The sequence below is a fragment of the Babylonia areolata genome, chromosome 12 (assembly GCF_041734735.1).
Source record: "Babylonia areolata isolate BAREFJ2019XMU chromosome 12, ASM4173473v1, whole genome shotgun sequence".
Lineage (NCBI taxonomy): Eukaryota > Metazoa > Mollusca > Gastropoda > Neogastropoda > Buccinidae > Babylonia > Babylonia areolata.
The window spans coordinates 41,112,984-41,138,807 of NC_134887.1; the positions used below are offsets into that span (position 1 = coordinate 41,112,984).

The window sequence follows — 25,824 nt, forward strand, 5'->3', positions numbered from 1 at the left end:
TCGCATATTCCACTCATATTCTAGAATGTTCGTTCTTAAGGCATGCTGAATTTTCTTGATAATATAATTCAAACGTTCCTTGTAAAATAAAACATTTTAAAATTATATTTTGTACCGGCTATACGTTTCAGTCGCGTTGTATTTTTTTTACGTCCCACCATACATCTTCCGGTTTCGATTTTAGAAAACAACAAAAACTGCACCGGTTGTACACGCAAACGCTGATGGACAGTCTTTATTAGAACCACGGTTCAGATAATTCATTTATGACCGTCTGTTATACACCAGCTACCTTCATCTTACCCCAGAGTCTAGCGCACAGCTTCATCTTTTATCATCACCTGACATTTTAAGTGTTTTTAGAGTGTTTTACCAAAAGCAGCTGGTAAATTTATCATCTCAGTATCTGTTTTGTTTGGTCGATTCAGTATTTACCGAAGTTAAATCCTCTTTCATTTACCCTGTTGAAATAAAATTCATTAGACCGAATCAGAGAAAACGATGGAATCCCAAGAAGAAAGTTGTGAAATACCAGACATGAAGGTAAGTTTTGTCAGCTCTTTGATAACTTTGAAAAACGTATTCTCCCACCCCCACTCACTTTCACTGCACTTCTCGCCCCATCCTCCCGATCACTGTAGAATTTGGAAGAAAAAACAACAACCCCTGGCTATAAATGCAGCACGCCACTTGAAATTAAGTTATATGACAAGCAAGACACGTTTATTTCAGGAAACCCTGTTGGGGCACAAGCAAATCTTACATATTTCATGTAACTGATCCAAATATGAATAGCTTATGGTATTTTAGTTTTTATAACATTAGTTACAATCATTTACAATGGCAATACCAGCGGTTTGGTTTAGACATGTATACATGAGACACACTGAGGCATATTTTTGTGCAAACCATGTGTCTACTATACCTAATAGGTATGTGTTTCTTCAGACTATTGACAGAATTCAGATTGAGGAAAGATTTGTAAAGTGATACACTTCTTCTTTTTCTTTACACAGTGAATATATCAACTTGCTGATGATTCATATCAATGATCTGGGTTTGGATGCAATATACTTGTCACATCAGCTGTCATCATCTGTCATCATCGTATATCTGTTGCATGCTGAAGATTTTTGTGTTTTTGAGAAGAAAAAAACAACATATTGAGGTTGTCACCAAGAGCAAAGAAATGTGCACTACTTTCTCAAATACAAAGGTATCTCCCTGAAATTTGCATGATGATTACTGATACATTTTATCTAACAGTAAACTTATTTCGTTTCCTTGCTATAGTATAAATGTTATTATTGTTGTTTTTCTGTTCCACCAATGGTGTCAGAAAATGCTGCTCCCCTGATAGATCTCTAAGCCAGTCACAGAGTATATATATATATATATATATTTTTTTTTTTTTTTTTTTTTTTTTTTTTTTTTTCATCTAATCACAATGCAGAATTTTACATTGAAAGCCAAAGTATGATTGATATTTTAAAATCCTGGTCAAAGAATATTTCCTTGAAATCAACTGGTGATTATTCTGTTTCACATTTTATTCCTGGATTACCTGTAAAAAAAATTGTTTTGCCCGGGTGCACTCCCTCTTTCATGCTGAACATGTGTAATGCCAGTGCGTGTGCCAGCAACTGATCATGTTCACTTTCATGAAGCCTGACCCGATTCAGACGAATGGTCATCAGTTCAGGGCACAAAACTTACACCAGTGTCAGTGTAATTCTGTCACAAAGTGGCTGGTGACTGTTATCATCCAGATCCCAATTTGCATTTGAATCATCATCACCTCCACCACTTGTTGAGATGTGACATGATCGTGTGTGTGTGTGTGTGTGTGTGTGTGTGTGTTGTGTGCATTGTGTGTGTTGTGTGTGTGTTCAAATGGCAGGTGAACCTGATTGAACAGGACTTTGTTGTCCACTGGAATGAACAGCTTGGCACTGGGGTGAACGGCCCTGTCAGGTCAGTGGTCCACTCTCATCACTGTCAAAAGTGTCTTTCCTGTCTCTTTATAATAATAATGTTAATTATATGGATACTTATAATATAGTGCCTATTCTTGGTCAGAGACGAAGCTCTAAACGCTTTACAAACACAAGGTCATTTGCACAACAGGCTTTGTGTGTGTGTGTGTGTGTGTGTGTGTGTGTGTGTGTGTGTGTGTGTGTGTTTCTTTAGTTTGTCTTTTCACTACTATCACTTATATTAGTTTCTTTAGTGTAACATCTTTTCACTATAATTAGTCATATTAGATGGTGTGTGTGTGTGTGTGCTTTCCTGAGTGTGTTTCTTTCTTTAGTTTAATGTCTTTTAACTGTTATTAGTTATAGTAAGTGGTGTGCATACATGTGTGTGTGTGTGTTTTTTGTTTCTTTAGAGTATTTTCTTTTCACTATTAGTGATATTAGATGGTGTGTGCATGTGTGTGTGTCTGCGCCTTTGTTTAGTTTATCATCTTTTCTCTGTTATTAATATTAGTGATGTTAGATGGTGTGTGTGTGTGCATGTGTGCGCATGTGTGTGTGTGTGTGTGTGTGTGTGTTCAGGCCATGCCAGGAGAGGTCGACAGGCAAGCCGTTTGCCCTGAAGTGCCTGATGGACTGTCCCCGGTCCCGGCAGGAGACTCGCATCCAGCAGCTGGTCAGCGGTCACCCCCACATCGTCTGTCTGTACCGTGTGTACCACAACAGTCTGAGGCTGGACGGCGATGCCACACCCAGGTACTGTGGCTTTGTGGGTGTGTGTGCGTGTGTAGGAGCTTATGCTTGTGTGTGTGTGTGTGTGTGGAGGGGGTGGGGGAGGCTTACACTTGTGGGTGTGTGTGGGGAGGGGAAGCGGGGGGGGGGGGGGGGGGGGTCGGGGCTTACACTTGTGTGGGGGGGGGGGAATGGGGTTAGGGGCATATGTTTGTGGATGTGGGTGTGGGGAGGGGCTTACGCTTGTTGGTGGGTGGGTGTGTGGGAGGGCTTACGCTTGTCTGTATCGTATCGTATCATATTATATATTATTAGGCAGGGAAGGGAGGCTATTTTGGGAAGAGGTGGGTTTTAAGGCCAGACTTGAAAGAGCTGAGTGTGGAGACCTGACGAAGCAAAAGAGGAAGTTCATTCCAATTACAAGTTCCAGAGACAGAGAAAGAACGGCGGCCAACAGTTGAATGTTTGAATCTGGGTATGCGTAAACAGTGGATCCGAAGCCACTTGTAGAGAGCAAGATGGAGTGTAGAGGTGAAGGCAGCCACAGAGATAGGAAGGGGCAGATTTGTGAATACATTTATAACATACAGTGCTGATCTTGTACTTTATTCTGTGTGAAACAGGGAGCCAGTGGAGATGTTGCAAAAGAGAAGTGATGTGCTCAGATCTTTTTCTGAGGACGAGTCAGGCAGCAGAGTTTTGTATGCGCTGAAGGGACTGAATGGATGAAGCAGGCAAACCAGACAATAGAAAGTTACAGTAGTCAAGGTGAGAGAGAATGAGAGAAATGACAAGTCTAGATGTTGTGTCAGTGGACAGATATTTCTGGACGAAATTGATGCGCCGCAATTGACAGTAGCGGGATTGACATGTCTGACTGATAAATTTTTGCGTGGACAGTGTGTTGTCAAGGACAACGCCGAGGTTCCTGACTGAACTGGAAAGAGGGATGGATGTACTGCCAAGTTTGAATTGTGTCAGTTGTGATGGAAAACAGTTTTTGTTAAGTTCCTTTGATCATTGCTTCAGGTAAGTCAACAGACAGACCACACACGGGAAAGGGGAATCTGTTCACAGTGTCACAATGGCTTTCTTTCCACAGACCCCGCCTCTTCCTGGTGATGGAGTTAATGGAAGGGGGAGAACTCTTTGATCGCATCCGACAGGAAGAGTGCTTCACCGAAGAAATGGCTGCCATGTACATGAGACAGGTAAGTGGAGCGATGGCCTAGAGGTAACGCGTCCGCCTTGGAAGCAAGAGAATCTGAGTGCGCTGGTTCGAATCACTGTTCAGCCGCCGATATTTTCTCCCCCTCCACTAGACCTTGAGTGGTGGTTTGGACGCTAGTCATTCGGATGAGACGATAAACCGAGGTCCCGTGTGCAGCATGCATTTAGCGCACGTAAAAGAACCCACGGCAACAAAAGGGTTGTTCCTGGCAAAATTCTGTAGAAAAATCCACCTGATAGGAAAAACATATAAAACTACACGCAGGAAAAAAAAACAAAAAAAAATGGGTAGCGCTGTAGTGTAGCGACGCGCTCTCCATAGAGAGAGCAGCCCGAATTTCACACAGAGAAATCTGATGTGATAAAAAAAAGAAATACAAATACAAATACAAATGCTTCCTGAGTTCCTGTGGTACTTCTGTCGCGCTGTGATATTGCTCTGGGTATTTAAAGCATGTGGTACTGACTTTCATATACTCATAAAGTCTGAGCATCGTCATAATGATGATAACAATGATAATAGATAGATGATACTTACATGGTGCAAACTCCCCATATAATGGGCTCTTTGCACCTCACATGAAACAATGCATCTACAGTAGTGCATAATAACATACCTCTGCACATGGGATAGATAGATAGATAGATAGATAGATAGATAGATAGATAGATAGATAGATAGATAGTTAGTTAGTTATACATGGGTAGTGTATCAGAACATGGGGTGCTGTGTTTGCAGGCTGTACAGGGAGTGCTGTGTCTGCACGAAAAGAACATCGCTCACCGCGACCTGAAGCCAGAGAACTTTCTGCTGACGGACCACACTCAGGTAAGTCAACAGACAGACCACACTCAGGTAAGTCAACAGACAGACCACACTCGGGTAAGTCGACAGACCACACTCAGGTAAGTCAACAGACAGACCACACTCAGGTAAGTCAACAGACAGACCACACTCAGGTAAGTCAACAGACAGACCACACTCGGGTAAGTCAACAGACAGACCACACTCAGGTAAGTCGAAGGACAACACTCAGACCATACTTAGGTAAGTTGAGAGACCGACCACACTCAGATAAGCTGACAGACCATACTCATATAAGTTAATAGACCATACTTAGGTAAGTCGACAGACAAACCACTTTCAGGTAAGTTGATAGACCACACTCAGGTAAGTTGATAGACCACACTCAGGTAAGTTGACAGACCATACACAGGTAAGTTGACAGACCATACTCAGGTAAGTTGATAGACCACACTCAGGTAAGTTGACAGACCATACGCAGGTAAGTTGACAGACCACACTCAGGTAAGATTATAGACCACACTCAGGTAAGTTGACAGACCACACTTGGGTAAGATTATAGACCACACTCAGGTAAGTTGACAGACAAACCACTCCCAGGTCAACAGACTACACTTACGTAAGTTGACAGACCAAGCTCAGGTAAGTCTGTGGACCACACTTTGGGAAGTTGACAGACTGCTCTCAGGTAAGTCAATGGACCATGCTCATGTAAGTCAATGGACCACACTCAGGTAAGTCAATGGACCATGCTCATGTAAGTCAATGGACCACACTCAGGTAAGTCAATGGACCATGCTCATGTAAGTCAATAGACCACTCTCAGGTAAGTCAATGGACCATGCTCATGTAAGTCAATGGACCACACTCAGGTAAGTCAATGGACCACGCTCATGTAAGTCAATGGACCACACTCAGATAAGTCAATGGACCATGCTCATGTAAGTCAATGGACCACACTCAGATAAGTCAATGGACCATGCTCATGTAAGTCAATAGACCACACTCAGATAAGTCAGTGTACCATGCTCATGTAAGTCAATAGACCATGCTCATGTAAGTCAGTGTACCATGCTCATGTAAGTCAATAGACCATGCTCATGTAAGTCAGTGTACCATGCTCATGTAAGTCAATAGACCACACTCAGGTAAGTCAGTGTAGCATGCTCATGTAAGTCAATAGACCACACTCAGGTAAGTCAGTGTACCATGCTCATGTAAGTCAATAGACCACACTCAGATAAGTTGGTGGACCATATTCATATAGGTCAATAGGCTATGCTCTGGTAAGTCAACAGACAGACCACATGTGGGTAAGTTGATAGACCACACTCAGGTAAGTCAACGGACCACACTCAAGCAAGTCAAGGGACCACATTCAGGCAAGCCGATAGACCACACTTTGGTGTTGTAAAACTAGATAAGCACTTGTGTATGATTTCAAGAGCATGTGACCAATGTGAGCCAGTCAGCCATTCACATTCTGAGAAAAAAAACAACGGATGATGTTGATGATGAAGTGACTCACATTCTAGAGGAAGGATGTTGTTTGTATTAGACCCGGTGACTTGCATGCTCACAGACTGGTGGTGGTGTTTCAGAAAGCCACCCTGAAGATCTCCGACTTTGGGTTCGCCAAGGAGGACAACGGCAAGCTGATGACGCCTCGCTTCACCCCTTACTTTGTTGCTCCACAGGTCAGTCAGGACTTCTTCTTCTTCTTTTTTCGCTCGTGGGCTGCAACTCCCACGTTCACTCGTATGCACACGAGTGTGCTTTTACATGTATGACCATTTTTACCCCGCCATGTTGGCAGCCATACTGCGTTTTCAGGGGTGGTCAGGATATCCTACAGTATTTACAATTCCAATGTTATTCATATGTATATTTAAGTGACATGAAATGATATGTAACGTTTTCATGAGCCCCATGGGGTTTCCCGAAATAAACACGTCTTGTCTTTTCTTGTCTACAAATATCAGGTCATCAGGTTGTCCTTTATCAGATAGAGGGCATTTATAAATGTCTGGTTGTCATTTATCAGACAGAGGGCATTCCACAAACGTCAGGTTGTTGTTTACCATACAGAGGGCATTCCATAAACGTCAGGTTGTTGTTTATCATACAGAGGGCATTCCACAAACGCCAGGTTGTTGTTTATCATACAGAGGGCATTCCATAAACGCCAGGTTGTTGTTTATCATACAGAGGGCATTCCATAAACACCAGGTTGTTGTTTATATTACAGAGGGCATTCCACAAACGCCAGGTTGTTGTTTATATTACAGAGGGCATTCCACAAACGTCAGGTTGTTTATCACACACAGGGCATTCCACAAACGTCAGGTTGTTGTTTATCACACAGAGGGCATTCCACAAACGTCAGGTTGTTGTTTATATTACAGAGGGCATTCCACAAACGTCAGGTTGTTTATCATACAGAGGGCATTCCACAAACGTCAGGTTGTTTATCATACAGAGGGCATTCCACAAACGCCAGGTTGTTGTTTATCATACAGAGGGCATTCCATAAACGTCAGGTTGTTGTTTATCATACAGAGGGCATTCCACAAACGTCAGGTTGTTGTTTATCATACAGAGGGCATTCCACAAACGCCAGGTTGTTGTTTATCATACAGAGGGCATTCCACAAACGTCAGGTTGTTTATCATACAGAGGACATTCCATAAACGTCAGGTTGTTGTTTATCACACAGAGGGCATTCCATAAACGTCAGGTTGTTGTTTATCATACAGAGGGCATTCCATAAATGTCAGGTTGTTTATCACACAGAGGGCATTCCACAAACGTCAGGTTGTTGTTTATCACACAGAGGGCATTCCACAAACGCCAGGTTGTTGTTTATCATACAGAGGGCATTCCACAAATGTCAGGTTGATCATACAGAGGGCATTCCATAAACGCCAGGTTGTTGTTTATCATACAGAGGGCATTCCACAAACGCCAGGTTGTTGTTTATCACACAGAGGGCATTCCACAAACGCCAGGTTGTTGTTTATCACACAGGGGGCATTCCACAAACGTCAGGTTGTTTATCACAAAGAGGGCATTCCACAAACCTCAGGTTGTTGTTTATCATACAGAGGGCATTCCACAAACGCCAGGTTGTTGTTTATCACACAGGGGGCATTCCACAAACGTCAGGTTGTTGTTTATATTACAGAGGGCATTCCATAAACGCCAGGTTGTTGTTTATCACACAGAGGGCATTCCACAAACGCCAGGTTGTTGTTTATCACACACACGGCATTCCACAAATGTCAGGTTGTTTATCACACAGAGGGCATTCCACAAACGCCAGGTTGTTGTTTATCACACACACGGCATTCTACAAACGTCAGGTTGTTTATCACAAAGAGGGCATTCCACAAACGTCAGGTTGTTGTTTATCACACAGAGGGCATTCCACAAACGTCAGGTTGTTGTTTATCACACAGAGGGCATTCCACAAACGCCAGGTTGTTGTTTATCACACACACGGCATTCTACAAACGTCAGGTTGTTTATCACAAAGAGGGCATTCCACAAACGTCAGGTTGTTGTTTATCACACAGAGGGCATTCCACAAACGTCAGGTTGTTGTTTATCACACAGAGGGCATTCCACAAACGTCAGGTTGTTGTTTATCATACAGAGGGCATTCCACAAACATCACGTTAATGCTTAGCACACAGAGGGTATTCCACAAACATCATGTTAATGCTTAGCACACAGAGGGTATTCCACAAACATCACGTTAATGCTTAGCACACAGAGGGCATTCCACAAACATCATGTTAATGCTTAGCACACAGAGGGTATTCCACAAACATCACGTTAATGCTTAGCACACAGAGGGTATTCCACAAACATCAGATTGTCGTTTATTACACGGAGAGCATTCCACAAACATCAGGTTGTCATTTATCACACAGAGGCCATTCCACAAACATCAGGTTGTTGTTTATCACACAGAGGCCATTCCACAAACATCAGGATGTCATTTATCACAGAGGCCATTCCACAAACATCAGGATGTCATTTATCACACACAGGCCATTCCACAAACATCAGGATGTCATTTATCACACAGAGGCCATTCCATGAACACCCGGATGTCGTTTATCACACAGAGGCCATTCCATAAACATTATGTTCTTTATCAAACACATGCACGCAAGCACACACACACACGCACGCATGCACGCACACAAACACCAATGGAAGAAAGGAATGGATGTGGATCTGTAGAATACAGACATGGAATGAGGTGCCTTAATCATGTAGAGACTGCTTTAAAGGGAATATTTTTTGACAAAATTGTGAACAGCAGTTTTGCCAGGCACTGACAGTTAGTTGCTGACGTGTGTGTGTGTGTGTGTGTGTGTGTGTGTGTTGACTGCCACAGGTGCTGAAGGCCTATCAGAACTACGAAAAAGTACGGGAGGACGGAACAATCTCCTCCCCCTGCACCTACGACAAGGTGAGACCCGTGGTGGGAAGGTTTCCGTGTCTGTCGTCTTGTTTCCGTGCCTCACTCCTCCTCCCCTCCACACCCCTTTCTCTGTCTCTTTCAGCATCACCATCACAGAGAGAGAGAGTGAGAGAGAGAGAGAGAATGTGTGTGTGTGTGTGTGTGTGTGTGTGTGTGTTCATTCTTTAACTCTCTCCATACGAACGGTGAGAGATGACGTTAACAGCGTTTCACCCCAGTTACCATCATCAAAATATTGCAAGCGGAAGGCTCTTATACTGAAGAGGTGAATGTTGACAAAGAATACCACAATTCTGACGACGGAAGCTAAAGGTTGGGTCATTCAGACACCCACTGGACATCCGAGGGGTCTGTGTTGAGGAGAAGAGAGGACTGGCTGTACTGAGTGAGTTAATATAATGTCTTTTCACTAGACGGTTTTCTTTTTTGCGTGTGTGTGAGTGATTGCACACATGTGTGTGTGTGAGCTTAGAGCTTGGTTTCCGACGGAGGATAGACGTTATGTAAGTGTCCTTACTATCTGTGTTTCTAAAGCGCTAAAAGCTTGGTCTCAGACCACGGATAGGTGCTATATAAGTATCCTTACTATCCGTGTTTGTATAGCGCTAAGAGCTTGGTCTCAGACCACGGATAGGTGCTATATAAATATCCTTACTATCCGTGTTTGTATAGCGCTAAGAGCTTGGTCTCAGACCAAGGACAGGCGCTATATTTTTTTCTCTTCTCTTTCGGTCATGGGCTGCAACTCCCACGTTCACTCATATGTACACGAGTGGGCTTTTACGTTTATGACTGTTTTTTACCCCACCATGTAGGCAGCCATACTCCGCTTTTGGGGGTGTGCATGCTGAGTATGTTCTTGTTTCCATAACCCACCGAACACTGACATGGATTACAGGATCTTTAACATGCGTACTTGATCTTCTGTGCGCGTATACACACGAAGGGGGTTCAGGCACTAACAGGTCTGCACATATGTTGACCTGGGAGATCGGAAAAATCTCCACCCTTTACCCACCAGGCACCGTTACCAAGATTCGAACTCGGGACACTCAGGTTGTAAGTCCAAAGCTTTAACCACTTGGCTATTGCGCCTGTCGGTGCTATATAAGTATCCGTACTATCCGCATTTGTAAAGCGCTTAAAGCTTGGTCTCCAACGGAGGACAGGCAGGCGCTGTATAAGTGTCCATACCACTCTCATCATGGTCAACATACTGCGGTGCTGGCAGAGCTGCGACATGTGGAGCCTGGGGGTCATCCTGTACATCATGCTGTGCGGACAGCCCCCCTTCTACTCGGAGAACCCCAGCCACTCCATGACGCCCATCATGTGCAGGAAGATCCTCAGCGGGGACTACGAGTTCACCGGGGAGGAGTGGGAGCACATTTCTCAGGAGGCCAAGGACGTCATCTGCAGGTGGGCAGGGGGGTAGGGAGGGGGTCTTTTTTTTTTTTTTTTTTGTGGCTGTTTTTGGTGTACAGTGTGTATGTGTGTGTTTTCTTCATCTTTTGCTGTTTTGTGTCCAGTGTTCTTGTGGCTGTTGTGTGTCGGTGTTATGTGTCAGTGTTCTTTCTTTCTTTCTTTGCTATTCTGTATCAATGTTCTTATGGCCTTTCTGTGTCAGTGTTCTGTGTCAAATGTTCTTGTTGCTGCTGTGTGTCAGTGTTCTGTGTCAGTGTTCTTGTTGCTGTTCTGTGTCAGTGTTCTTGTGGCTGTTCAATGTCAGTTTTCTTGTGGCTGTTCTGTGTCAGTGTTCCTGTGGCTGTTTAGTGTCAGTGTTCTTGTGGCTGTTCTGTGTCAGTGTTCTTGTGGCTGTTCTGTGTCAGTGTTCCTGTGGTTGTTGTGTCAGTGTTCTGTGTCAGTGTTCTTGTGGCTCTTATGTGTCAATGTTCTTGTGGCTGTTCTGTGTCAGTGTTCTTGCTGCTGTTCTGTGTCAGTGTTCCTGTGACTGTTCAATGTCAGTGTTCTTGTGGCTGTTGTGTATCAGTGTTCTGTGTCAGTGTTCTTGTTATGTGTCAATGTTCTTGTGGCTGTTGTGTGTCAGTGTTCTGTGTCAGTGTTCTTGTGGTTGTTCTGTGTCAGTGTTCTTGTGGCTGTTGTGTGTCAGTGTTCCTGTGGCTGTTCTGTGTCAGTGTTCTTGTGGCTGTTGTGTGTCAGTGTTCCTGTGGCTGTTCTGTGTCAGTGTTCTTGTGGCTGTTGTGTGTCAGTGTTCTTGTGGCTGTTGTGTGTCAGTGTTCTGTGTCAGTGTTCCTGTGGCTGTTCTGTGTCAGTGTTCCTGTGGCTGTTCAATGTCAGTGTTCTTCTGGCTGTTATGTGTCAGTGTTATGTGTCAGTGTTCCTGTGGCTGTTCTGTGTCAGTGTTCCTGTGGCTGTTGTGTGTCAGTGTTCTTGTTCTGCGTCAGTGTTCTTTTGGCTGTTCTGTGTCAGTGTTCTTGTGGTTGTTCTGTGTCAGTGTTATTGTGGCTGTTATGTGTCAGTGTTCCTGTGGCTGTACTGTGTCAGTGTTCTTGTGGCTCTTATGTGTCAATGTTCTTGTGGCTGTTCTGTGTCAGTGTTCCTGTGGCTGTTTGATGTCAGTGTTCTTGTGGCTGTTCTGTGTCAGTGTTCCTGTGGCTGTTTGATGTCAGTGTTCTTGTGGCTGTTGTGTGTCAGTGTTGTGTGTCAGTGTTCTGTGTCAGTGTTCCTGTGGCTGTTCAATGTCAGTGTTATTGTGGCTGTACTGTGTCAGTGTTCTTGTGGCTGTTCTGTGTCAGTGTTCCTGTGGCTGTTTGATGTCAGTGTTCTTGTGGCTGTTGTGTGTCAGTGTTGTGTGTCAGTGTTCTTGTGGCTGTTCTGTGTCAGTGTTCTTGTTCTGTGTCAATGTTCTTTTGGCTGTTCTGTGTCAGTGTTCTTGCAGCTGTTCTGTGTCAGTGTTCTGGTAGATGTTCCGCATCAGTGTTCCATGTTAGTGTTCTCATGGCTGTTCTGTGTCAGTGTTCTGGTAGCTGTTCCACATCAGTGTTCTGCATCAGTGTTCTGTGTCAGTGTTGTTGTGGTCCATTCTGAGGGGCAGTGCTCCGTTTCAAGGTGTGTGGCCATGTCACTGCATTGCTCCGTGTATGTGTGTGTGTGTGTGTTGTGTGTCTGTGTGTGTGTGTTGTGTGTCTGTGTGTGTGTGTGTGTTGTGTGTCTGTGTGTGTGTGTGTGTGTGTGTGTGTGTGTGTTGTGTGTCTGTGTGTGTGTGTGTGTGTGTTGTGTGTGTGTCTGTGTGTGTGTGTGTATCTGTGTGTGTGTGTGTGTGTGTGTGTGTGTGTGTCTGTGTGTGTGTTGTGTGTGTGTGTGTGTGTGTGTGTGTGTGTGTGTGTTGTGTGTGTGTGTGTGTGTGTGTGTGTGTGTGTGTGTGTGTGTGTGTTGTGTGTGTGTGTGTGTGTGTGTGTGTGAGACAGACTGCTGTACGTGGACCCCACACAGCGGATGACCATCCAGGAGCTGGCCGCACACCCCTGGCTCTCCGGACCCTGCGGCACCCGCAGCAGCACCCCGCTTAGCTCCCCTGTCGTGCTGGCCAACAAAGTGAGGCATGGCTGGCTCTCTGTCTGTCTGTCGTCTTGCGTGAATATTTATTATATGATTTATCTGTACGTTGTTTTCTGTGTACTGTTCAAACCTTGGAGACGAACAACTGAAAAAAAGGCACACTACCCCCCTGTCACATGCAAAAGTGCCGAAGTGTTGCAAATCTCTTATTAGTTTATGTTGTTTCAATTCTGTTTTTTTGTTTGTTTGTTTGTTTTTTCTTTTTTCTTTCTGTTCCATTTTTATCTGTTTTGCACCATTTTGTTCTGATCAGTACCTACTATGTCACCAGAGCTTTTCAGCTAATGACATTAAACATTTCAGTGTTCAGTGTTGTGTCTGTCTCTTTCTCTCTGTCTGTCTGTCTGTCTCTTTCTCTCTGTCTGTCTTCCTGTCTCTCTCTCTCTCTCTCTCTGTGTCTGTCTGTCTGTCTCTCTCTCTCTGTCTCTCTGTCTCTGTTGTCTGTCTGTCTGTCTGTCTCTCTCTCTCAATCTCTAATTAGTTTATGTTGTTTCAGTTCTGTTTTGTCGGGGATGTAGAGATGCCAACTGATATGATTTCGCCGTATTTTGTTATGCTCAGTCGCAGTTTGTTCTGACGTTACACCAACACCAGAATTGTTCCGACGAGTTTCACTTTCGACTACATAGCATGGTCACACGCTTTCCTGTCATAAAATTACCCAGACGCCCTGGACCTGTCGATCACAAGGCCAGGGGCAGTCAGTACTAGCCTTGGTCTAACGTGATGATGCTGTGCCTCAAATCGCGTGCATGTTTACATTGAAACAACATTGAGCGGACCAATCAGCTTAATCGTTTACCCAAACAAGAGAGAACGTGGCTAACACACGTTGCGTCTCGGTCAAACAGCGTCTGTGCCCGGTGGATGAAGCTTTGGAGAGCAAGGAAGGAACGGGTGGCTTGAAACAGAGAAAGTCTTCTTCTTCTTCTTCTGTGTTCACTCGTATGCACACGAGTGGGCTTTTACATGTATGACCGTTTTTACCCTGCCATGTAGGCAGCCATACTCCGTTTTCGGGGGTGTGCATGCTGGGTATGTTCTTGTTTCCATAACCCACCAAACGCTGACATGGATTACAGGATCTTTAACGTGCGTATTTGATCTTCTGCATGCGTTTACACATGAAGGGGGTTCAGGCACTAGCAGGTCTGCACACCAGGCGCCGTCACCGTGATTCGATCCCGGGACCCTCAGATTGACAGTCCAATGCTTTAACCACTCGGCTATTGCGCCCGTCACAGAGAAAGTCAGCCATGGATACAGATTGTGAGAAACAAGACGAACAAAGACCAGGGAAGCGACACAGTGCCACAGATGTGTCGGCTGTCAAGAAGCAGTGGTGGGAACAGAAGTGTCGCCAAAAATATCCATCTGCTGACGTGGCTCGAAGTCCGAGTGTTCCTACCCCAAGTCAAAACGTTCACACCAAATTTCCTGATTGTTCTAAAAACACTTGACAGGGGTTGGCATCTGTGTGTGTGTGTGTGTCAATGTGTTGTGTGTGTGTGTGTTTAGTGCACACAGAGAGAGACTGCAGGCAGGACGTAATGGTGTCACACATATGCAGGCCTAGTTTGATTTCGTGTGCATGTGTCAGTGTGTGTGTGTGTGTGTGTGTGAAAGTGTGTGTGTGTGTCTGTGTGTGTATGTGAGAGAGAGAGAGAGAGAGAGAGACTGTGTGTGTGTGACAATGTGTGTGTGTGTGTGTGACAATGTTCCCGTGTCAGTGTATCATGTCAGTGTCAGTGTGTGTGTATGTATGCGTGTGTGCGCGTGCACACGCGCGCTGAGAGAGACACTTGGCGACAGGACCTGTTAAGAACACTGAACAACTTTCCCAACATCTCCAGGACCAGTGGGCTGAGGTGAAACACGCACATGCCCGCGAGATGACGCAGCTGCGACTGGCCGACAAAACGGTCACCCTCAAGTCCATCACGCTGTCGGACAACCCCATGATCCGCAAACGGCGTCGCAGGTAGACGGCATGACCTCTGTGGCTGTGGCTGTTGCTGTCTCTGTTGCTGTCTCTGCGGCTGTCTCTGTTGCTGTCTCTGTGGCTCTCTTTGGTTGTAGTTGTCTCTGTAGCTGTCTTTGTGGCTGTCTCTGTGTCTGCTAAATTGTTTGATTCCCAGGTACAACCCATTGTACAATATGGAGCAGAAATTTGGGGTCTCTCTAATGCTGCATTTTGCTGCGAGAATGTTCACTTATTGTCACTGTGGCTGTGGCTATTTCTTTGGTTATGGCTGTCTGTGGCTGTGGCTGTCTCTGTGGCTATTTCTGTTGCTGTCTCTGTGACTGGCTGTGGCTGTCTCTGTGGCTATTTCTGTGGCTGTCTGTGGCTGTTGCTATTTCTGTGACTGTGGCTGACTGTGGCTGTGTCTATAGCTATTTCTGTGGCTGTCTCTGTGGCTGTCTGTGACTGGCTGTCTCTGTTGCTATTTCTGTGGCTGTGGCTGTCTCTGTGGCTGTGTGGCTATTTCTGTGGCTGTCTCTGTAACTGACTGTAGCTGTCTCTGTTGCTATTTCTGTGGCTGTCTGTGACTGTGGCTGTCTGTGACTGGCTGTCTCTGTTGCTATTTCTGTGGCTGTCTCTGTGGCTGTCTGTTACTGGCTGTCTCTGTTGCTATTTCTGTGGCTGTCTGTTGCTGGCGGTCTCTGTTGCTATTTCTGTGGCTGTCTCTGTGGCTGTCTCTGTTGCTATTTCTATGGCTGTCTGTGGCTGTGGCTGTCTCTGTTGCTATTTCTGTGGCTGTCTGTGGCTGTGGCTATTGCTATTTCTGTGGCTGTCTGTGGCTGTGGCTGTCTCTGTTGCTATTTCTGTGGCTGTGGCTGTCTCTGTTGCCATTTCTGTGGCTGTCTGTGACTGTGGCTGTCTGTGACTGGCTGTCTCTGTTGCTATTTCTGTGGCTGTCTGTGGCTGTGGCTGTCTCTGTTGCTATTTCTGTGGCTGTGGCTGTCTCTGTTGCCATTTCTGTGGCTGTCTGTGACTGTGGCTGTCTGTGACTGGCTGTCTCTTTTGCTGTTTCTGTGGCTGTCTGTTGCTATTTATGTAACTGTGGCTGTCTGTGGCTGTGGCTGTGTTTGTTGCTATTTCTGTGGCTGTCTGTGGCTGTGGCTGTCTCTGTTGCTATTTCTGTGGTTGTCTGTGACTGTGGCTGTCTCTGTTGCTATTTCTGTGGCTGTCTGTGACTGTGGCTGTCTCTGTTGCTATTTCTGTGGCTGTCTGTGACTGTCTGTGGCTGTCTTTGTTGCTATTTCTGTGGCTGTCTGTGACTGTGTCTGTTGCAGTGTCTGTGGCTGTCTGTGGCTGTGGCTGTGGCTGTCTCCATGTCAGAAGTGTTCCCGACTCTGTTAAAAGTGTCAGGCTGTCATGAAGCATAACGCATGTGTTTGTGTGTGTGAGTGTGTGTGTGCATGCGTGCATATTTAAGTACACGTGCAAAACAAGAAAGATGTGTCAGAGTGTGTTTAGATTTGGGCTGGAGGGAGGGTGGTGAAATGAAACGATGCTGTAGCTCAGAATCGTTGGTCGTAGCTGTTTGATACAGTAATATGACACGAGCTTTGTTTGGGCATAAAGCCTACTTTAGCTAGTCTGTTGTAAGGTGATAGTAGATTATATTTGCATTTATGACGAGCCTGTGCGATTACACAATTTAATTTCTATGTGGATTAATAGTGTTGTTGTTGTTGTATTTGTGTGTGTGTTTTTATGCGTGTGTGTGTGTGCGTTGTGTGTGTTATTTTACACGCTCTGTGTCCATGGCAACAGGAACACACAGTCTCTGGAAGAGCAGCGGACGGACAGCACCCCGACCCCACAGTTCAAGAAAGCTGCGGTGCAGTCACAGTCACAGTCTGCCGGCAGCTCTGACGGCTTCGTGCTCAGCTCCCAGGACGCCAGTGTGGAGGTGGCCATGAACCAAGCGCAGGTCTGACAGTGCTGTAGTGGTGACCTGACAGCGCCTGTCCCTGCCCCTCCACACCTTGTCTTTGCCAGCAGAGGTTGGGGGGTGGAGGGCATGGGGAGTGTGTGGGTGTGGTGGATGTGTGTGGCCCTGTCATGTGTCTTGTCTGCCCTTGTCGGGGTTTCTGGCGGTGACTTGGTGATTTGACGATGTACGTGAAGGGTGGTATCAGTTTAGTCATTTTTGATCTACAAGCACAGCACGCTGATGGCTGACGAGTTCCCTCGACTTGAGAGATCCGTTCCTGATGATGGATGAATATGATAATACATATGCATCCCTGATGCTTCGGAAACAGAAATGACGTGATGAAAGATACATGTATACATCCCTGATGCTTCGGAAACAGACAGGACCCCGCACTGCATGTTTATCTCAGCGGATCCCTAGGATGCTCTGAAATTTGCAGAATGAAAGCATAAAATCCAGTGAGAATTGTCTATCAGAGTTTCAGTCTGACACTTGGCTCGTCTGCTTAGAAAGAGAAGAAGAGATGTTTCCCTTCACCGCATATTTTTTTTTCTTCTGGCATCCAGAAACTTAAGACGACTGTGACAAGAAGGTGCACCGGCCTTTGTATGTGCAAGCATAGCAAACGCAGATTTGACTGGGACATGCAAGCGTTAGAGTGAAGCTTGTGACGGTGGTCTGTGACCGTACTACCCCCGGAAGGATGGTGAGCCAGGGAAGTCCCAGGGTTTATCAGAAGTGATCAGAAGCCCAGCCTGTGCCATGGGCAGCCATCAAATCACCGAGGAGGGTTGCTGGAGAAGAGAGACGTGTATTTGATGACCTCTTTTAGTCAGATACATGTAATGTTGGAACAGAATCTCAGTCTCTCTCTCTCTCTCTGGCCTCCATGTTGACGCAGAAATGGGCAGACAACTGTGGAAACTGTGTGTGTGTGTATGTGTATTTTGCGGAGGGTGTGTGTGTGTGTGTGTGTCTGTCTGTGTGTCTGTCTGTGTGTGTGTGTGTGTCTGTCACTCCCCAGGGCATGTTGAAAGACAGCTGATGACGGTGACAAAAGGGTGAAAAAAACTGGGCTGGGCTGTTTTCACTTCTTTTAACTTTACAATTTTTGTAATGATTTTTGAAATAATTCTTGAAACTTCACAGTAATTGTATTATAATTGGTAATGATCAAAACAAAAAAGTGTAATTTATGCTTTAATATGTGCACGTACATAACCATCAGCACTGTATGCACATGCACAACTCCCCCCCACCCCCCCCCACCCCCTTCCCCTCACCCTGCCCCTACCATTCTGTTCTCCCCAGCACACACACACAGCTTTTTTTCTTTGTCTTTTTTTTCACAGAACACTGTACATTTTCCTGTCTGTTTTTTTGTTTTTTTCCCATAGAACACCGTACATTTTTCCACTGTGTTCTTCAGTTTAACGTCCATGTACATGGTGGAACATAATGCAGAATGATGATTGTGATTTGACCACAGGTCAGTCACACACCAGCATCTGTACCGATGACTGTCCCATGTAGTGAGTGAGGATAGAGGGTTTGGTTCGGTGGTCAGTGTCCAAGTTTCTTCTTCTTCCTCTTCTTCTTCTTCTTCTTCTTCTTCTTCTTCTCCATCAACTGTGTGAAGAGTCGTTTGGGCGCTGTACAGAAGAACTGATCAGTCAGCAGATTCCTCCTGGCAGGTCTCATGGTCGTGTGTGAAAAGCCTGGGTCTCCCTGTTGCAAATGGTTTACCTTGTCCACTCTGCAATGTTATCAGTCTATCTGGTTTTTTTGTGGGTTTTTTCATTTTTTTGTAATCCAAGTTGACTGATGGATAATGTCCCTGTTAGTTAGTGTTACTGCTGTTGGTCGCAGTATGGTGTCGTTATGGTTTGATGTGCCATATTCGTGTTGGTGATGTGTTGAGCGAAGTGTTGTGTCCTGGTTGATGGGTTTTTTTTTTTGTTGTTTTGGGTTTTTTTGATGGAGTGGGGGGCAGGGGGGTTGAGGGGGTGGGGGTTCTGGACTGACTTAGTTATGTCCAGATTTGACATCGACCACAACATCTCTGGTGATAATTATTTTCCATTGGAATAGATAAGAATCATGCCAGAAAAAGTGGGGAGTGAGGGCACAACTCAGCTGTGTGGCACCACCACCACCACCACCACCACCACCACAACAACAACAACAACAACAACAACAACACATGAACAAATGGGCAGCGGAAATTTATGGGTGTCACGGGTATTGGATGTTTGATTCACAGACTCACAGACTCAGTCCAGATATGAACACCACAACCATTTACACCAGAAACATAGGTATTCTTCGGCATGCACGCTCGCGAGCACTGATTTAGAGACTTGCACACATACACACACACACACACATGCATGACACACACGCGCGCTCACACCCTGAGAATATAGTACACACCCAGGCAGCACACATAGTGCTGACGAATAGTGCAATATTGCTTCATGATTCATTTTCCTTTCATTGTTCCTTTCCTGGAATCACACATTGGATGTGAGAGTTTCAGAATTTGTTGGGTGGTTTTTTTGTTTGTGTACTATGACGTGTGTGTGTGTGTGCATGTATGCATGCGTGCGTGCGTGCACGCGTGCTTGTGTGGGTTGCGAGTGTGTCTTCGGGAGGGTGGGTGTGATGCATTAATAATGTTTTATATTTCATGTTCAGTTCTTTTTCCATTTTGATATTGATGTGGGTTTTTTTTGTTGTTTTTTTTTGTTCGTTTGTTTGTTGTTTTTCTATTTGTAAACGCCTGGGGCTTATTTTCAAGATTAGGCGTAAATGCTCATGATAATGATAATAATGATAATAATAATGTGGGAGTGTGACAGTGGCTGCCCTCCTCAGTGAGACAGATCAGTGTGACCTCGCTGATTCACTGCCACGCCCCCTTCTTCTGGGTTGTCACCGCTAGATCTGCCATCTGTCATTGCGATGACATCACTGTCGTCATGAAAGTGGACTGGTCTAGTACATTATAACAACACCAGTATCATTGCTCATGAAAGTGGACTGATCCTGCATTTAATGACAACACTGACATCACTGTCATTATGAAAGTGGACTGTTCCACTATGTTAAAACAACAATGACATCACTGTCGTTATGAAAGTGGACTGTTCCACTATGTTAAAACAACAATGACATTCACTGTTGTTATGAAAGTGGACTGTTCCACTATGTTAAAACAACAATGACATTCACTGTCGTTATGAAAGTGGACTGGTCCACTGTGTTAAAACAACAATGACATCACTGTCATTATGAAAGTGGACTGTTCCACTATGTTAAAACAACAATGACATCACTGTCGTTATGAAAGTGGACTGTTCCACTATGTTAAAACAACAATGACATTCACTGTCGTTATGAAAGTGGACTGGTCCACTATGTTAAAACAACAATGACATTCACTGTTGTTATGAAAGTGGACTGTTCCACTATGTTAAAATAACAATGACATTCACTGTCGTTATGAAAGTGGACTGGTCCACTATGTTAAAACAACAATGACATTCACTGTCGTTATGAAAGTGGACTGTTCCACTATGTTAAAACAACAATGACATTCACTGTCGTTATGAAAGTGGACTGTTCCACTATGTTAAAACAACAATGACATTCACTGTCGTACTGGTCCACTATGTTAAAACAACAATGACATCACTGTCATTATGAAAGTGGACTGTTCCACTATGTTAAAACAACAATGACATCACTGTTGTTATGAAAGTGGACTGTTCCACTATGTTAAAACAACAATGACATTCACTGTCGTTATGAAAGTGGACTGTTCCAGTACGTTGTAACGACACTGGCATTGTTGTCATGGAAGTGGACTGATGCAGGATGTTATAAGGACACTGACATCACTGTCATTATCAGAGTGCACTGATCCAGTTCACTTTACCACATACAGTGTGTGTGTGTGTGTGTGTGTGTGTGTGAGCTTATATCATAGATTGACATAAGTTCACAGTAGGGCCAACAGCAGAGTGAGAGCTGTATTATCAATGGTTTCTCCATTGCAATGGGAAGTCATTTACAGCTTAGTCTTTTGTGAAGGACTATGACTCTCAAACTAGAGAGCAAAACTGCACTGGCTCTTAGTGCTGCAGCCTCGGGGGCTAGCTGGCCTTTGGGAACCATCCCAACACTGACTGTCCAAAAAACCTTCTTGGCCGAGAGAGCAGGGATGTCACTTGGGCAAGACACTCTCCACAGTGATAAATTTCTAGTCCAGATAGTCGGGACAGCAGTTACCTCCCCAGCTGTTCTGATGGCCACAGTTGAACACGACTATCATACATGCAGTGTCTGTTCCTCACTTCCTGGCATGGCCTTGCCACCCTCCAGGGATGGGTGGTATAACCAGCGTTCAGCAGCACTACGTTTCCACAGCATTCACAATTTTCACACGACTGCGCCGCATTTCTTGGATCTGAAGATTTCACTGGCCATTCGTTGCACATGCGCAAGAACCAAGATGGCCACGGACTCTCCAAGGGTGTGTTTAACTCACTCAGTACGGCCAGTCCTCTCTTCTCCTCTACACAGACCCCTCAGATGTGTAGTGGGTGTCTGAATGACCCAACCTTTAGCTTCCGTCGTAAGAATTGTGGTATTCTTTGTCAATATTCACCTCTTTAGTATAAGAGCCTTCCTCTTGCAATATTTTGATGATGGTAATTGGGGTGAAATGCTGTTAATGTCGTCTCTTTCGCCGTTTGTATGGAGAGAGTTAATAGATTTTAGGAAACGTGTTAATTAACGGTTAGCAAACTTTGAGGTTGCTAAGATTGCTTACTGCTGCCCCGTCCCCTAGCTTCCAGACTCTGTGGTTGTGTCAGTGTGAAGTAGCTGTTAACAGTGTCAGCGTTTAGTAGTTGTTAACAGTTGTTGTGCCAGTAGCTAGTGGCAGTTAACTGATGCTGTGTCAGTGTTTAGTGGCAGATAACTGGTTGTGTCAGTGTGGAGTAACAGTTAACAGTGGCAGTGTCAGTGTCTAGTAACAGTTAACGGTGGCAGTGTCAGTGTCTGGCAGTAGTTAATGTGTCCGTGTGTCCAGTTTGCAGTTAACAGTTGGTATGTCTGGTAACAGTTAACGGTGGCTGTGTCAATGTCTAGTAACAGTTAACGGTGGCAGTGTCAGTGTCTAGCAGCAGTTAACTGTGTCAGTGTGTCCAGTTGCAGTTAACAGTTACATACGGCACAACCCCCACCCTATCCCCTCCTTAAAGTGGGCTCTGAGGGCTTCCCATGACACATTGTATGTAGAATAGTGTCCATGTCAGCAGCGCTTGCATTCTGTGCTGACGCACAAAAACAAACCGGTGATTGATGATGATGATGATATGATTTAGTACTTACACTGATGATACTTATGTTGCAACCCACCCCCCTCCCCCCAGCCCCCTTAAAGTGGGCTCTAAGCGCTTCCTGTGAAACATTATATGTAGAATAGTGTCCATGTCAGCAGTGCATGCGTTCTTAGGTGACGCACAAAAAACCGGTGACTGATGATAATTAACGACAATGGTGATGATATGATTTAGTACTTACATGCCTATATGCCTATATGGCGCAAATCTGCCCCTTAAAGTGGGCTCTAAGCGCTTGCCATGAAACATTGTGTGTAGAATATTGCATAATGGCATGAAACAGCATAATGAAGACATGCAAGGGAAAAGAAAATATATATCGGTATTACTGTTCTTGGTGCACACACACACACACGCACGCACGCACGCACGCATGCACTCACTCACTCACTCACTCACTCACACACACACACACATACACACACACACATACACACAATCACACACACACACACACACACACACACACAGACACACACACACACACACACACACACACACAGAAAACAAATACGCACAGCACGAACCTGCACACACCCAGTGAACACCCACCCACAAGAACACACACTATATGGAGACACTGGTCCGAAAACACATGCACACACACACACACACACACAGACACACACACACACACACACACACACACACACACACACACACACACACACACAGAGAAAACAAATACGCACAGCACGAACCTGCACACACCCAGTGAACACCCACCCACAAGAACACACACTATAGAGACACTGGTCCGAAAACACATGCGCGCACACACACACACACAGACACACACACACACACACACACACACACACACATACACACACACACATGCACACAGTCAGCAGCAAGAATCACAAAGCCGCTTTGTTCACTGGGACTATGATGAATCATTGGATTGTATTCCGTTATTTCTTTTTTTTTTTTTTTTCAAGCAATGTGTATTGACAGATGTCATATTGTGTGCTTACATTCCACACAAGGACCACCACATATGTGATTCAGAGGTAGTGCATATGTACTGGTGCTTTTCCTCTCCCCGCTTCCCCCACCCACCCTTGGGGGACTTTCTACAGTGGTTTGCTTTATGCCCCTCACCAGAACAGATTCCTTGTTTTTCTTTTTGTGAACACTGATGATGCTGAGGTGGTGAGAAAAAATGATGTTACCACTGCCTGTATGTTTTCTCTGCATGTGTATGTATTTATGTTTTAAAAATGTATGTAAGCATTAATGATTATTACAAGGAATGCATGCGTGCACAAATGATAAATTTCACATGAAATGTGAATAGGTACACATACCCAGCAAGTGTATACCCATAACTAAAAAACACTGTAGCATGTATGTCTAAATACAATTGATTATCATTGCAATATGCATGCACAGACACAACCATTGAACATTGCAACAAATGTGTGTAAATACATGTGATAAACATTGCAGCAAATATCTTCTACAAGCACAACTGACAAACATTGCTACCATTGCACAACTGATAGATATTGCAACAATAATTTGAACGAGTGTGTACAGGCACAAGCATGTTTGGAAGAAAACTCCATGACATTTTTTCTTATTCTTGTTTTGATTCTATATGTATTTATATATATATATATATATATATATATATATATATATATATATATATATATATATATATATATATAATAATAAAATAATTATTATTTTTGTTAATATAATTTTTGTTGTTGTTGTTGTTGGTCCATTATCTGCAACGTTTCAGTTGCACTACTCCCACACCCCCCAAACACAGCCACACACCAGAGGAGACCCTGCGCTGCTGCCAAGCCAAGACATTCAGACAGTGTTCAGGTGTACCTGTTCTGATTCAACATACGCAGGACACCGCTTTACTGTTTAAGCTGCCTTCTGACAACGAAAACAATCGCTTCGTCTCTCAGCCAGACCGAGTGAGTGTCCCTTCCAGTGTAGAGACCACAACCACCACATCCCTCCAACGACAAGCCCTACCATGGATCTGGCGATACTGAACGCCTTGATATGAACTCACCCCAGGCACGGAAATGGAGTGGTATGGAAACTGAGGTCACAGTGTAGAGACCACCACCACCACATCCCTCCAACGACGAGCCCTTCCATGGGTCTGCCGACACTGAACGCCTTGATATGAACTCACCCCAGGCATGGAAGTGGAGTGGTATGGAAACTGAGGTCACAGTGAGAACAGGACCTGAAAGGCTGCATAACTTGGGGCTTTTTTCTTTTTCTTGTTCTGTATTGATAATACTCTTGGTTGCACTTTTATATGCGAGTGGTGGATTCTTTTTAGGTGGATTTTTTTTTCTTGTGCATTTATTGATGTAGCAGCTTACTTCAGCACTTGGTTTTACACTTCAGGCTTAGACGTTTTATATGTTTGAAGTACGACTGGTTGTAGCGAGGTGTAGGCGCTTGTGGCAGCCATGCTCCCTTTTAGGGGAACAGGTGGTAGGGGGCAGTCAAACCCAGGTGCTCTTTTATTGAACAACTCTATTTGTAGACAGTGTGTGTGTGTGTGTGTGTGCTTTTATGTGACTTTTGGTGTGTGTGTGCGTTTGTGTGTGTGTGTGTGCATGCATATGTTCACATTTGAATGTGCGTTCTGTATGCCATTGTTTACTTCTTTATGAACTGTTTTTTTCTTTTCTTACATTCAATGTATTTTTTATTACTTTTTAATTGAAAAAAAGCATCATTTACTTCCAGATTACGGCTTTAATAAACAGCTGGGTTTTTTTCCTTTGAGGGAGCATAATAGTATGATTCATTCAAGTGTTTCTGAAAATGAAGAAATTATAGTTAATCCTTGTAGAATTTTTATTTTATCTTAAACCCATTGTTTTTAGCTCCTTTGGGGGGCATCCCAGACAGCATGCAAACATTTTAAAAACGTTTATAAAATGCCTGTGTGGACGTTTAAAAAAACGTTTTTTAAACATTTACCTAGAACCAGTAAACCACTTAACACCAAGTGAACCAAAATAAAACATTTTAAAAACGTTTGCGTGCTATCTGGGATGATAGTATGATTCATTCAAATGTTACGGAAACGCTTAAATTATATATAATCCTTGTAGAATTAAAAACAAAACAAAAAAAACAACAACAACAACAAACACACACACAAAAGCAAACAAACAACCTGAACTAAAGGTCTCTTTGTTGCGCAGTTTGGATGATTATAGTGGTCTGTAAATATAGTATCCCCACATTCTGGAAATTTTGTGCCAGAAATTCCCCCCTTTTCAGTCGCTGTCTTTGTTTCTGGCATCGCTCTATTCTTTCTGCCATCTCATGCTTGCTTCCTTTTTTTCCCCCTGCCTTGCTCGGCCGTGCACATGTATTTTTTGTTAGAGAGCCATGAATGTGTGTGTGTGTGTGTGTGTGTGCGTGTGTGTTTTCTGCGCTTGATAATTTCGCACTCGATATGCATTGTTTTCATTTTTTGCGTCTGGGCACAATGGTGCCAGTTGACATTTAAAAAAATGTTTAAAAAATTATTTAAAAAAATATATATACATATATATGTATGTATGTAAATGCCAAATAAAACCCAAAAGAAAAGAATTGTCCTCCATTTTTTTCCTCTCCTAACTTTTTGCCCACAGGGCTTCCTCAG

At 44.3% G+C, this 25,824-nt stretch overlaps 1 protein-coding gene across 1 annotated transcript; it reads left to right on the forward strand.

Annotated features, from left to right (window-relative positions):
* Positions 1-193: 193 nt before the first annotated feature.
* Positions 194-18,090, forward strand: LOC143288626 (MAP kinase-activated protein kinase 5-like). The gene is made up of 11 exons (XM_076597281.1): positions 194-543; positions 1,901-1,974; positions 2,559-2,732; positions 3,811-3,919; positions 4,678-4,767; positions 6,345-6,440; positions 9,152-9,226; positions 10,470-10,657; positions 12,667-12,793; positions 14,671-14,798; positions 16,599-18,090. The coding sequence occupies exons 1-11, from the start codon at positions 502-504 to the stop codon at positions 16,762-16,764; spliced, it is 1,269 nt and encodes a 422-aa protein (XP_076453396.1). The 5' UTR covers positions 194-501; the 3' UTR covers positions 16,765-18,090.
* The last annotated feature ends 7,734 nt before the right edge of the window (positions 18,091-25,824 follow it).

Excerpts from the sequence above, each read along its gene's own strand:
- LOC143288626 (XM_076597281.1), top strand. The coding sequence starts at position 502 with ATGGAATCCCAAGAAGAAAGTTGTGAAATACCAGACATGAAG. Across the intron at positions 544-1,900 it reads GTGAAATACCAGACATGAAG|GTGAACCTGATTGAACAGGA; the intron begins GTAAGTTTTGTC and ends TTCAAATGGCAG. Across the intron at positions 12,794-14,670 it reads CTGTCGTGCTGGCCAACAAA|GACCAGTGGGCTGAGGTGAA; the intron begins GTGAGGCATGGC and ends CAACATCTCCAG.